The 14,216-nt window shown below is 43.3% G+C and overlaps 1 protein-coding gene across 1 annotated transcript in view; it reads right to left on the bottom strand.

Moving 5' to 3' along the window:
- Positions 1-14,216, bottom strand: part of MTMR7 (myotubularin related protein 7) — a 139,989-nt gene that overhangs the window by 76,023 nt on the left and 49,750 nt on the right. Inside the window, exon 4 of the mRNA XM_006149702.1 lies at positions 25-182. Coding sequence (XP_006149764.1) covers positions 25-182 — 158 coding nt within the window. The remainder of the gene's footprint in view (positions 1-24; positions 183-14,216) is intronic.

Below are 14,216 nucleotides of genomic sequence, written 5' to 3'. Positions count from 1 at the left end.
ATTTCACTAAAGACCTCTACTCACTCTGTAGTCTCGGTTCACATCGCTGAGCTGCCAATAATTATTAGGGAGGCCCATCCGCTTGTACTCTTCACTGAGATCGATCAGCATCCAGCCTTGTTCTCTTTCTTCTTTATCCAGCTTGGGGTTGAATGAAAAGCAATATAACTCCTCATATTTCACTGCAGGAGAAGGGAGGACAAAGCCAAGTCAAGCTAAGTCAAAGCCAGAACCAGATCTGTCCAAAACATTCCGTCCCAGCTGGAGTACACCGAGAGGCCATCTTGGCCTCCACCCCTTGGCACACTCCCAGGACAGGGTCACCCACCTCCTCCCGGCAATGACAAGAAGATCATGGGGCATCCGGGCTCAACTTTGTAAGAGCCTCTTTCCTTTACAAAACAGGGCCTGGTCCAGTCTGGGCTTTCTGTTCTTTTCTTTTTTCTTAGTTGCTTTAAAAGCAAATATATTTTTCAGAGCACATAAAATATGGAGCGTAAAGAATGAATTTAAAACATTTGCTTGGATATTAAGAATTCAAATTTTCTATGTATGCCAGGCTTGGATTTGGATGGCCTCTCAAAAGTAGCTAGACACCCAGACACATCCTTATTCAGATGTTCATAATATTAAAAAAAAAAGAAGAAGAAGAAGAAATAACAATCCAGTTACGAAATCTGTGGATTATATTCAATTTTTACATTGAAAACATTTGAACTTTTAGCAATTTTATAAATATCGTAATTGCACTACTCAAAATGATCAATTCATAGTATATATAGCACTTAGGGTGCGAGCTAAAGGATGTATCAAGAAAGTCTTTTTAGGGACTAGCAGTTAACGTAATGGCTATGTCGCTGGACTCCCACGTAGTGGACCGCAGTTCAAGCCCTGGACCCAGTGGCTTAAACTCACACCAGGTGTGTGTGCGTGCATGCCCAAGATCCCGAGAGGAAAATGGAGAAGGGATTGTGGTGTGGCCATCCCCCCTGGGGGGTGATTTCTCAATTTCTGTCTCTCTGTCTCTCTCTGTCCTTCTGGCGAGTGCACGTGCCCTGTAGCAAAACCCCCCCAATCAATCAATCAATCAATCAATAGAAAGAAAGTCTTTGTAAAGACTTGCTGTCAGGGTAGGGCCAGCAGGTGGCATGGTGGTTAATGTGCTGGACTCTGACATGGCTGACCATAGTTTGAGTTCTGGACTCAACAGCTTGAAAATCATGCCAGGCATGTATGCGTGGATGTCCAAAATGCTAGGAGGAGAATGGAGAAAGGATTGCAGTGTGGCCATCATCCTCAGGGGCTGATTTCTCACCTTCCCTCTCTCTTTCTGCCTCTGGCAAGTACACATGTCCTGATGAGGGGGAAAAAAAATAATAATTGTATCAAGGCATCTCTGTCTTTATACATTGCCGTTGGTTTGTGAGGACAAGCCCTGTTCCCTGCCATTATCTCTCCCCTGTAAAATCTGAGATTTGGTTCTGGGCTTGCCATGTAAGGGAAGTATCTAGACCAGCGCTGTCTAGCAGAAGGACAACGCAAGGGACATGGGCCATTTAAATGATCTTTACAGCCACCTTAGAGATCCAGGAAGAAACAGTGACATGAATTTAGCAATTTTGTTTTATTTAACCAAAACATTATCACTTTAACATACATTTAATGCAAAACTTCTCCATTCGTGGTTTATATATTTCGTTCATACTGTCTTTGAATTCCTATGTGTATTCTACACCAAATGGCATACACTAGTTCCGAGCAGCCCCTAAGCAGCTAACGTGGCCAGTGGCGACCAAACTGGGTGTTTGCAGATCTAAGCATTTCTGAGGACAACAACGGACGGTCGATACTCACTGAGCCCTTGTCAATCCATATTCTGCTCTAACTGAATGTGTAGACCCAGTTCGTGGGCACCAGGACAGTCCTCATTTTACAGACGAGGAATCTGTCGCAAAGGGAGGCTGAGGAATGCTCCCTCACATGGGGACGCACAGGTGGCAAGTGGGAGCCCTGACTACACGAGGCCCTGGCTGCAGAGTGTACGCTCCTGATAGCACACGCACTGCTCCCTCCATCGGATCCTTCTCCTCTTCGCCTTCTTTCCTTATCCCATTCCCTCGGCTTCCTCTTTCTCTCCAGCAGATTTCCTTCTCCTCATAGTTTTCTTAGGTCCTCCTGCTTATTTCTTGCTTGCTGATAGTGGTCAGCACAGACATTTTAAGGTTTCTAAATGTGTGTATATGGGAGCCCTGGAAAGAATCTCAGCACCAGCAAGTGACTGTAGCAACGTGAGATCAAAATTTAGTTTCAAATTTGTTCTGATTGCAATTGAGATGACTCATCTCCAAGGAAAAAAGGAAGATAAGGGTCATATTTTAAGTACCAGACATTTTTTTTTCCTTTTTTGTGAATAAGAAGAAACATGTCTGCAGTGTCTCAGCGAGATAAATTATGCTCTATTTCAGTCTCTCTTGATGTCACATTTATAAACTGCAAACTTAGAGGGCTGACAATGTGAACAAATAAGAAAATGCACAACTACAAGCACACGCATGCACGCGTGTGCAAAATGGAGTCTTCTAATCTTAGCTAGTTGGACAGAGGGCATGTAAAGTTAAGATCCTGTTCTGGGAACATCTGCTTGACACTGACATATCTTTTCCATCTCTGAGGACCATTTTCATGACTCAGGGTTCTCCTGCCATAATACAAACCACAAATGCAATTTGTTTAAGATGCCAAGAGGAGCTCTTGGGAAAGCTGTAGTCCCTTCAGTGAAAAAGGAGCTAATAAATACGGGGGAAGCATGAAAGTTAAATCCTCTTTGTTACGTGTTTATAAATAGGTTTAAAGGTAGAAGAAGAAAATCTTTTTTTTGGGGGGGGGCGGAGGTTTTTGCTATTAGGGCGTGTGCGCTCGCTGGACAGACAGAGAGAGAGAGATAGAGAGACAGAAAGCAAGAAATCACCCTCTCCCCCGGGGGATGGCCACACAGTAATCTCTTAGACTCCATTCTCCTCTCAGGAGCTTGGGCACGCACGCACATGCGCCCGGGGTGATCTTTAAGCCACCGGGTCCGGGATGGGAACCACGGTCGTCTACATGGGAGTCCAGCAACATAGCCATTACGCCAACTGCTGGTCCCAAGAAAATCATTTTTGACTACTCATAGTTTTCTATGTGGAGGCCGATGCTTGGTTCTACTAGGAAGAGGTAATCAAACTATATAAATCAAAGAAAGAATAATTTATAACAGACACTGGGAAGACCACTCCTGAGCTGGGAACACTGACACTGAAATTATGAAATTTTTACTTTCACATACTTTTAAGGAAAAGGGTGATCAATCAATCTTCAGGCCCAATTCCAGTAAAATTCTAAATAAGGACAAGAAAAGTCCCTTTTCTGTCAGCCAAAGCTCAGTCTGATTATGGAGGCAGCTTCTGAGCCAGAGTCCATCCCAGAAGAAATCGAGGCACTGCCTTACTCTGAGAAATCCAGGGTACCATTAACACAGATGTAAGTTTTCCTGGATATCTTCTACCTGAAAATGTTCTAGCATTCTCACCTCCCATTTTGCAAAATACATACTAGCAATCAGCAGGGAAGTAAGTTAAAAGAAACAAAACAAAACACACAGGGCTAAGGGCCAGCAGATGGCTCGGTGATTAAGGCACTGGACTCCCACATGGTGGACTGTGGTTTGAGTCCCAGATCTGGCCACTCGAAACTCACGCTGGGGACATGTGTGTGCATGCCCCAAATCCCAAGAGGAGAATGAAAGAGAAGAAACTGCAGCATGGCCATCCCCCCAGGAGGTGATTTCTTGCTTTTTGTATTTGTGTCTTTCTCTCTCTCCCAGTAATTGCCCGATAGCAAAAATCTCTCTCTCAAAAACAAAACAATACAGTGAGTTTTTACTTGCAGACTCTTTGAAATTATATAACTGTATATATTTGTAAGATAAAAAATAATCCTATAAATACAACTGATTTTTAAAATACAACATGGAATGATTAACTCAAGTTAATTAACATAACCATCACCTCAAATACTTAACAATTTTTGTGATGAGAACATTTGAAGTTTATTTTCTTAACAATATTGAACTGTATGGTACTCAATTAGTGGCTATATTCACCATGCTGTGCAATAAATCTCAAAAAAAAAAAATCAAGTCTATTTCTTCTGTCTAATTGAGGCTTTGAACCTTCTGCCTCTTATCTTCCTATTCCCCCACCCTTCCCATCCACCCCTAGCCTCTGGTAATCACCCTTCTACTCTCTGCTTCTACGAGTTCCGTTGTTTTAGATTCCACATTTGGGAACATGCAGTATTTGTATTTCTGTGATTGGGCTTTTTTCTTTTAGCATAATGTTCGCCAATTTCCTATGCGTTATTGCAGATAACGGAATTTCTCCAGTTTCTTTATAGTGAAATAGTATTCTATTATATAGATTATATACCACATTTCCTGTTCTTTTTAAAAATTATTTTCATTTAACATTATTTATTTATTTATTTAAACTTGACCAGAGAGGGACAGAGTGAGAGAGAAGGAAAGTGAGAAACAAGCCTCCAGATACGAGACTTGAACCATGGTCAGCCATGTGGAAGTCCAGCACCTTAACCATATGCCATCTGCTGGTTCCTATTTTGTTGTTGTTGTTGTTATAGAGCATGTGTGCTCACCAGAGAGAGTGGGAAGGAGGGAGAGAAAGTGAAAAGTCATCTCCCAGGGAGGATGGCCATGCCACAATCCCTTCTCCTCCACTCTCCTCACTGGAATTTGGACACACACACACACAAACACACACACACAGTGTGATTCTCAAGGTGCCATGTCTAGCACTGAAACCACAAATTGACCATGTGGCCTTAACCTCGATGCCACCTGCTGGTCCATACCACATTTTCTTTATCCATCCACTCAGTGAGGGACACTTAGGTTGATTCCATAACTTGGGTACGGGGTGAAATGAACAGTGCTTCAGAGAACACAGGAGGGCAGACATCTCTTTGACATTCGGATTTCAAATCTTCGAAGTAAATATTTGAAGTGGGATCGCTGGATCATATGGTAATTCTAATTTTATTTTTTTAGTTTATTTTCTTCGTAATTGCCAGAGAGCGCATATGCTCACTAGAGAGAGACAGATAAAGAGTGAGAGAGGAAGAAAGCAATCCTTTCTCCATTTCTCCATCCTGTCAGGATCTAAGGCACATACTCGGCATTACTTCCAGCCTCTGGGGCCAATTCTTCAACAGTGGTTGGCCACACGGAATCTGATTCCTCCAAAAATAGGCCATGGAGCTGGCCTTGATTTTTGCTTCTTGAGGAACTTCCATTAGTTTTCCATAATGGCTATTCTAATTCACAGTCCCATCAGAAATGTACAAGGGTTCCTTTTCTCTGCATCTTTACCAACACTTAATCTTTCATCGTTATCATAATAGCTATGATAAAGTTATTGACACCGAATACTGTTTTCACGTAGCAGCCCTTCAAATATTTTAAGAAATGTCTGTTTGGGATTCTTGCCTGTTTCTTAATCAGACTGCGTTTTCTTTCTATAGAGTTGGGTTCCTTATACATTGTTGGATATTAGCTCCTTATCGGATGTATGGCTTGCACATATTTTCTCCCTATGTTGTTTCCTTTGTTGAACAGAAGCTTATCACAGAGAAATCTTTAACTTTTAAAATAATTTTCCAGAGAGTGCATGCACTCCAGAGAGAGACAGAGAAACAGAGAGAGAGGGAGAGGAAGAAAGCACTTCCCACTGGGGTGTGATCCTACCACAATCCCCCCTCCTCCACTTCTGCATTCTGTGGGGTGTTGGGCATGCACACACATGTGCCTGGCTTATTTTCAAAGCTGCCAGGACCAGAATTCAAACCATACATTACTCATGTGGGATCCAGCTCTTTTAGCCACAAGGCTATATAGTACTGGCCTTACAAAATCTTAATTGAGAGAAGATTCTTATACTTGCCTGCTCTAGAAAAGCCACATTTCTCAGCTGACTCTTCACCTAATCTCTAATCTTTCTTCTTCTTTTTTTTTTTTTTGGAGAGGTTTTTGCTATAGGAGGCATGCACTCGCCAGAAAGAAAGAGACACAGAAAGCAAGAAATCACCCCCCAGAGGGAATGGCCACGCTGCAATCCCTTCTCTTTCATTCTCCTCTCGGGACCTTAGGCACGCACACACACGTGCCTGGCATGAGTTTAAGCCACTGGGTCCAGGCCTCAAACCGCAATTGGCTACCAGCTGGTCCCACACCACAGCTGACACAGCTATTATGCCAACTGCTGGTCCCAACTTGTCAGCTAATCTTTTTTTTTTTTGGAGAGGTTTTTGCTATAGGGCGTGTGCACTCGCCAGACAGACAGAGAGAGACATAAAGACAGAAAACAAGAAATCACCCCCCAGGGGGGATGGTCACACCGCAATCCCTTCTCCTCCATTCTCCTCTCGGGATCTTGGGCACGCACACACGCCCAGCGTGAGTTTTAAGCCACCAGGTCCGGGACACGAACCTTGGTTGACTACGTGGGAGTCCAGTGACATAGCCATTACGCTAACTGCTGGTTCCCTCGCCAGCTAATCTTAAAGCAGATATGTTAAATACTCTGTTAGCTCTTCACATCACAAAGTCTCAGCCATCCCATCCAACGTAACACATCCTTTGCTTTTCGCGCACTGCAGGCTTTAACAAGATGTGCCCTGAAAGCCTCGCTGTAAGAGTACCCTGACTAAGAGGACACGAGAGGGCCTCCACCAAGAAGCAAGTACTCAAAATGCCTTTGCGCCGCGGGAGTAAATGGAACATGCACCTTTAATCACCCAAAGGGAAACAATTCAAAGAACGCTACATAGAAAAAAGCTTAGTTATTTATCATGTTACATACTGAAGTCATGGAACTTACTGAACAAAGGCAAACTAGGTTTTTCTATTTAGAAATCAAAATGACAATTTCTAAAATATCACAGGACATGGAGAATGAGTAACATTTTGGAGTTATTTCCAGGAAGGCCAAAGCAGTGTTTCAGTCGAAAGCATGCGCTCAGCCTAAGCACTATATATATATATATTTAAAGAGTTATTTAATTTTAATTATTCATACATTTACTAGTTTTTTTTGTTTGTTGTTTGTTTATTTGTTTTAGAGGTTTTTGCTATAGGGCACGTGCGCTCGCCAAACAGAGAGAGACAGAGATAGAAAGCGAGAAATCACCCCCCAGGGGGAATGGTCACGCCGCAATCCCTTCTCCTCCATTCTCCTCTCGGGATCTTGGGCACACACGCACACACGCCCGGCGTGAGTTTAAGCCACCGGGTCCAGGACATGAACCGCAGTCGACTACATGGGAGTCCAGCAACATAGCCATTACGCTAACTGCTGGTCCCTTATACATTTACTTGTTTATTTATTTATTCTTTTAATGTTGAACAGAGAGCAACACACAGAGCGCGAGAGAAAGACTGAAAGAGAGAAAGCAAGGCGCCAGGTCCATGGCGTGAACCCTGATGCACCCCACCTGGTCCCCGAGATGTAAGCTAGATGCACTTCATTTCAGCACTGCTGCCCACTGCGCTCTCCTTGTCCTCAACCTAGACAAGTGTGTGTCGCCAAGCCCAGTTCAGTCTTGGCTGCTTTCGCCAGCTCCTTCCCTCTCAGGAAACCCCACTTGCTACTCCCCGAAGAAAAAGCAAGCTCTCCAGTGGAGGCTCTCCACCTCGGAACTACCCAGTCCACAGAGAGACCTCTAGTTAATGCTCAAGCTATGCCTCTTTCATACAAAAGAGTGTTCATTTTGCCAAATTAGAGAGAGAAGTGGGTAAAACAAAACATCAGGCAAGAAAGGAAAATAACCTAGCTTGTTTCCCAGGAACCAGGTTAAAAGTTGGCATAAAGGTTACATTGCTGTAGTCAATTGTGGTTCGAGTCCCAGACCCAGAGACTCACGAGTTTGAAATCTCTGGGTCTGGGACTCGAACCATGTACATGCCCCAAATCCCAAGAGAATGGAGGAGAAGGATTGCAGCATGGCCATCCCCACTGGAGGTGATTTCTTGCTTTTTGTCTCTCTCCCTCTTTCTCTCTGGCAAGCACATGTACCCTATACCAAAAATCTCTAAAATAAAAACAGAATACACAGGGTCTTCAAAATGCTCATGAAAAAGTGTATTATAAAAACTACATAGATTTCAGTATTACACTAAAATAAACTTGTACTTTAATTTCATCTTTCCCAAAACTTTTTGAAGCATCCTCCTATTCAGGGAAAAAAATATGGGGGAACTGCCTCTCATTATAGATTAACTGGGAGAAATGAAAGGTAATTTAGTATTAAAATCAAAAGTGCTTTGAAAGTTAAAAGAAAAAAAAAACATGAATTGTTTCAATGCAATGGGAAGGCTGGATTCAAGAAGGGAAGGAGCCGATCTTTCTCAGAAGGACACAGATACATGCGGTATTTTAGAACCAAAAACGACTGGAAGCTAAATTGCTCCTTACTTTCTGCTGAACTCAGATAACTTGAAATAAATGTACTTGAAAGATCATTTAGACAGGGGTGAAGATACACAGCTATTATTGGATTTTGCACATTCAGAGTATAAATGAGAGGTGTCTCACCTTTACTGTCTATTTTAAATAAACAGTGTTTGAATTAACATTCAGGTTGTTGAAACCAGCATGACAATATTACCCAAACTTGAATTAGAAATTATCAATAGGGACCAGCAGTTAGCATAATGGCTATGTCACTGGACTCCCATGTAGTCGACCGCAGTCCAAGTCCCAGACCCGGTGGCTTAAACTCACACCAGGCGGATGTGCATGCGTGCCCAAGATCCTGAAGAGAATGGAGAAGAGACTGCAGTGTGACCATCCCCCCGGGGGTGATTTCTCGCTTTCTGTCTCTCTGTCTCTCTCTTTCTGGCAAGTGCATGTGCCCTGTAGCAAAAACAAAAAGAAATTACTAGGCCCAGTGGTTAATGCAGCTAGATCCCACATGGTCAACTGTATGGTTCAAGTCCTGGACCTGGCCACTTAAGAAACACGCAGTGTATGCATGTATGCATGTCCTGAATCCCAAAAAGTGGGTGGGATAGAGGAGAAGGGATTGTGGTGTGATCATGTCCCATGGGGGATGCTTTCTCAGTTTCCCTCTCCTTCCCACCCCCCACCCCTCCAGCATATGTACTCTCTGACAAAAAGGAAAGAAAATACAAAAAAAAAAAAAAAAAAGAAAAAAGACCAAAGTAAAAATTTTTAATTGAACAGAGAGCAACACACAGAGCGCGAGAGAAAGACTGAAAGAGAGAAAGCAAGGCGCCAGGTCCATGGCGTGAACCCTGATGCACCCCACCTGGTCCCCGAGATGTAAGCTAGATGCACTTCATTTCAGCACTGCTGCCCACTGCGCTCTCCTTGTCCTCAACCTAGACAAGTGTGTGTCGCCAAGCCCAGTTCAGTCTTGGCTGCTTTCGCCAGCTCCTTCCCTCTCAGGAAACCCCACTTGCTACTCCCCGAAGAAAAAGCAAGCTCTCCAGTGGAGGCTCTCCACCTCGGAACTACCCAGTCCACAGAGAGACCTCTAGTTAATGCTCAAGCTATGCCTCTTTCATACAAAAGAGTGTTCATTTTGCCAAATTAGAGAGAGAAGTGGGTAAAACAAAACATCAGGCAAGAAAGGAAAATAACCTAGCTTGTTTCCCAGGAACCAGGTTAAAAGTTGGCATAAAGGTTACATTGCTGTAGTCAATTGTGGTTCGAGTCCCAGACCCAGAGACTCACGAGTTTGAAATCTCTGGGTCTGGGACTCGAACCATGTACATGCCCCAAATCCCAAGAGAATGGAGGAGAAGGATTGCAGCATGGCCATCCCCACTGGAGGTGATTTCTTGCTTTTTGTCTCTCTCCCTCTTTCTCTCTGGCAAGCACATGTACCCTATACCAAAAATCTCTAAAATAAAAACAGAATACACAGGGTCTTCAAAATGCTCATGAAAAAGTGTATTATAAAAACTACATAGATTTCAGTATTACACTAAAATAAACTTGTACTTTAATTTCATCTTTCCCAAAACTTTTTGAAGCATCCTCCTATTCAGGGAAAAAAATATGGGGGAACTGCCTCTCATTATAGATTAACTGGGAGAAATGAAAGGTAATTTAGTATTAAAATCAAAAGTGCTTTGAAAGTTAAAAGAAAAAAAAAACATGAATTGTTTCAATGCAATGGGAAGGCTGGATTCAAGAAGGGAAGGAGCCGATCTTTCTCAGAAGGACACAGATACATGCGGTATTTTAGAACCAAAAACGACTGGAAGCTAAATTGCTCCTTACTTTCTGCTGAACTCAGATAACTTGAAATAAATGTACTTGAAAGATCATTTAGACAGGGGTGAAGATACACAGCTATTATTGGATTTTGCACATTCAGAGTATAAATGAGAGGTGTCTCACCTTTACTGTCTATTTTAAATAAACAGTGTTTGAATTAACATTCAGGTTGTTGAAACCAGCATGACAATATTACCCAAACTTGAATTAGAAATTATCAATAGGGACCAGCAGTTAGCATAATGGCTATGTCACTGGACTCCCATGTAGTCGACCGCAGTCCAAGTCCCAGACCCGGTGGCTTAAACTCACACCAGGCGGATGTGCATGCGTGCCCAAGATCCTGAAGAGAATGGAGAAGAGACTGCAGTGTGACCATCCCCCCGGGGGTGATTTCTCGCTTTCTGTCTCTCTGTCTCTCTCTTTCTGGCAAGTGCATGTGCCCTGTAGCAAAAACAAAAAGAAATTACTAGGCCCAGTGGTTAATGCAGCTAGATCCCACATGGTCAACTGTATGGTTCAAGTCCTGGACCTGGCCACTTAAGAAACACGCAGTGTATGCATGTATGCATGTCCTGAATCCCAAAAAGTGGGTGGGATAGAGGAGAAGGGATTGTGGTGTGATCATGTCCCATGGGGGATGCTTTCTCAGTTTCCCTCTCCTTCCCACCCCCCACCCCTCCAGCATATGTACTCTCTGACAAAAAGGAAAGAAAATACAAAAAAAAAAAAAAAAGAGAGAAATGACCAAGTTAAAACTTCTTAAACAATGACTTAAAAAGTACAGAAAGTTACAATTGAAAGACTGAAATTACCATAATCAAGAACTTTTTAAAATCCTAAGAAATATAAAAAAGAATTGGGGACTAAGAAGAGTCAAAAAAGAAAACCAAAAAACAACAACAAAACCAAAACCCTGTAGTTCAGTACACGATAGAAAAATAATAAAATAAATTATTTACGTGTTAAAGAACCCACAAACACTAAAGAGGGAAAGACAATTGATAGAAAAAAAACAGCAAGAGGCAAATTAGAGGAAAGAAAAATAGAAATCCTCCGACAAACAGGGTCCTCCCCAGAACATGGCACCCTTACTAGTACGTTGGATTGACAGAGTTACCATATTTTCTCATTTCAGACACGGCCTTTACGTTAACCTATTTCTTTACTAAGGATTAAAGAGCTCACTGAATCGGAACACAATATTTCCCACTGGGATCTTTTATCACTCATGACCAAATTCCTACCAATCTTTATTCATACAAAAGGCAGATCAATAAAATCTCTCGCAATTAAAAAACAATTTTGACTGACCCCATGCAAGAAATCCTAATTCAGTAAAGAGACAATCTTGAGAGCTCTGAAAATACCCCCTTCCTAGGCCTTTATTCAAATGGACTCCCAAGCATGTCTGTTTAAAAGTTGTCCTTTTTGGGAACCAGCAGTTAGCGTAATGGCTATGTTGCTGGACTTCCACGTAGTCGACAGCGGTTCGCGTCCCAGACCCGGTGGCTTAAAACTCACACCAGGTGCGTGTGCGTGCGTGCCCAAGATCCCGAAAGGAGAATGGAGGAGAAGGGATTGTGGCGTGGCCATCTCCCCTGGGGGGTGATTTCTCGCTTTCTGTCTCTATGTCTCTGTCTGTCTGGCGAGTGCACGTGCCCTATAGAGAAAACCTCTCCAAAAAAAGAAAAAGTTGTCCTTTTCTATCCCCCTTGATTAATGGACACAAAAAGGGAAAACGATCTGTCGATATGAATAGGTATGGCAACATGACGGGACTGATATGCAGCGTACTCCTGTCTGGAGAGCCCATGCTGTAAAACTGTACAGTCACTACATGTTAAAAAAGAAAATAAATAAATAAACAATAAAGACATCAAATAAATAAATAAACACGTCCTCTCTAGGACCTTGCAGTTCGCTCTGCCCATAAAGGGGAGCTGAAAATACGTGATTCACGTTGGTGTCTCACCGTAACTGCCGGAGACCTCGACTGTACTTCTAGAAAGCAAAGGACACCTCCCGCGGTGACCACAAACACACACACACCCTTACTCTTTTTTAAAAGAAGTTTATTTATTCCATGAGTGAGAGAGAAACAGAGACATAGAAACTCCAGCAAGGTCCCAACACTGCAAACCCCCCCAGCCTGAGCCAGCCCCGATCATGGGCCCACGTGCCCCCAGTGTACCCACAGAGGTCACCAGGCACAACTCAGAAGTGACCTCCCCACGTGGGTCTGCCCTGGGGAGCACCAGATCCTGCCGCTGTGCTATCTGCCCCCTCCTTTCCTTTGATCATGATTGTTAATAACACAAGTTGAGAGAGAGAACATGTACTCACGCAGGAGGGAGGGAGACAGAGAAAAGTGTTAGATTTTTTTTTTAACTTCATTTATTTATTTAACTTTACTTTTTTATTTATTTTAATTTGATCAGAGAGGGACAGAGTGAGAGAGTAAGAGAGAAAGTGAGAAAGCAAGCCACCAGGTCTAGGACTCGAACCATGGTTGGCCATGTGGGAGTCTAGCACCCTTAACCACCATGCCACCTGCCAGCCCAAAGTGTTAGATTTTTGATGGGGTCTCACCAGTTAGCTAGGACCATGGGCGTACAGCACTGTGCCTAGCCATTTTAGGTTGGGCCAGGAACCAAACCCAGGCCTCCCACACAGCCTCAGCCATTGCCCAGTGGCGCCCTCCCACGTGGTCCACTGTGGCTAAGCCCACATCTATTCTGATATACAGCTACATGACAGAGTCTCCAAAGACACATGGAAAATGTGTACTGTGAAAAAACTATCCACTGATTTCAAAATTTCTCTGCATTAAAACGAACTCATACTTTAATTCCATTTTCCACGTGCTTTTCCAAGTCCTCTCCTACATCACTCGATAATGGGGAGATGGTTTTGTCGCTGTGTGAACGTCACAGGGTAACTTACTCAACCCGAGATGGTAGAGCCTACTACATACCTGGGCTAGGCGGGAAAGCCCGTGTGCTCCTGCGGGACCCGTGTCACATACGTGGTCCACTGCTGACTCAAACAGCACTATGCCCTACTTGACTGTATCCTGAGAAGGTAAAGTTGTATTTTGTAAAACACACATACTCCTGTGCACAGGCGAAAGGTCCAGATCTGACCCCTCCACCTTTCCTCACCTCCACCCACATTCGAAACCCTGTTCCAGGCTATCTCTAAGACATCCCAGCCTTAGCGCCGCCATGAACATGAAGCCGTGCAACTGCTCGGGTTCTCGTTCACCTTCCCACACTTATTAGAGCATTAGGCTTAAAGCCAACTAGCATTTCTAATGCCAATATTTAAAAATACTGACAATTCTTTTTAATCCTCTCAGGTGATTGCTTTAATTCAATGAATGACTATGATTTGTTTTTTTGGAAAAGGTAGCCAGTCAGGTCTCTGACTACAATCTATACCTGATTCTTAAAACGTGATCTTTCAGGGGTCAGCAGGTGGCATGGTGAACCACGGTTCGAGTCCCTGAGCAGGAGACTTAAACCTCACTTGAGGTGCATGTGTGCACATGCTCAAAATCCCAAGAGAAAAATTAAGGACAAGGGACTGCAGCATAGCCACCTACTCAGTACTCCAGAAGGGACTGTGACATGGCCATCCCCCTGGGGGGGGGTAAATTTTCACTTTCTGTCTCTCTATCTCTCTGTCAAAAGTGACTTCTCACTTTTCCTCTCACTGTCTCTCTCTGCCTCTCTCTGGCAAGTGCACATGTCCTATGGCAAAATCCTAAACAAAACAAAACAAAACAACTTGATATTTTCAAGAAAAAATATGTATCAGGATCAGCAGATGGCATAATGGTCTCATTGCTGGACT

The sequence above is a fragment of the Tupaia chinensis genome, unplaced genomic scaffold, assembly GCF_000334495.1.
Source record: "Tupaia chinensis unplaced genomic scaffold, TupChi_1.0 Scaffold000271_1, whole genome shotgun sequence".
NCBI classification, from domain to species: Eukaryota; Metazoa; Chordata; class Mammalia; order Scandentia; family Tupaiidae; genus Tupaia; species Tupaia belangeri.
Note: the sequence above shows the minus strand (reverse complement) of the source record. Positions and strands in the feature narration are given on the sequence as shown.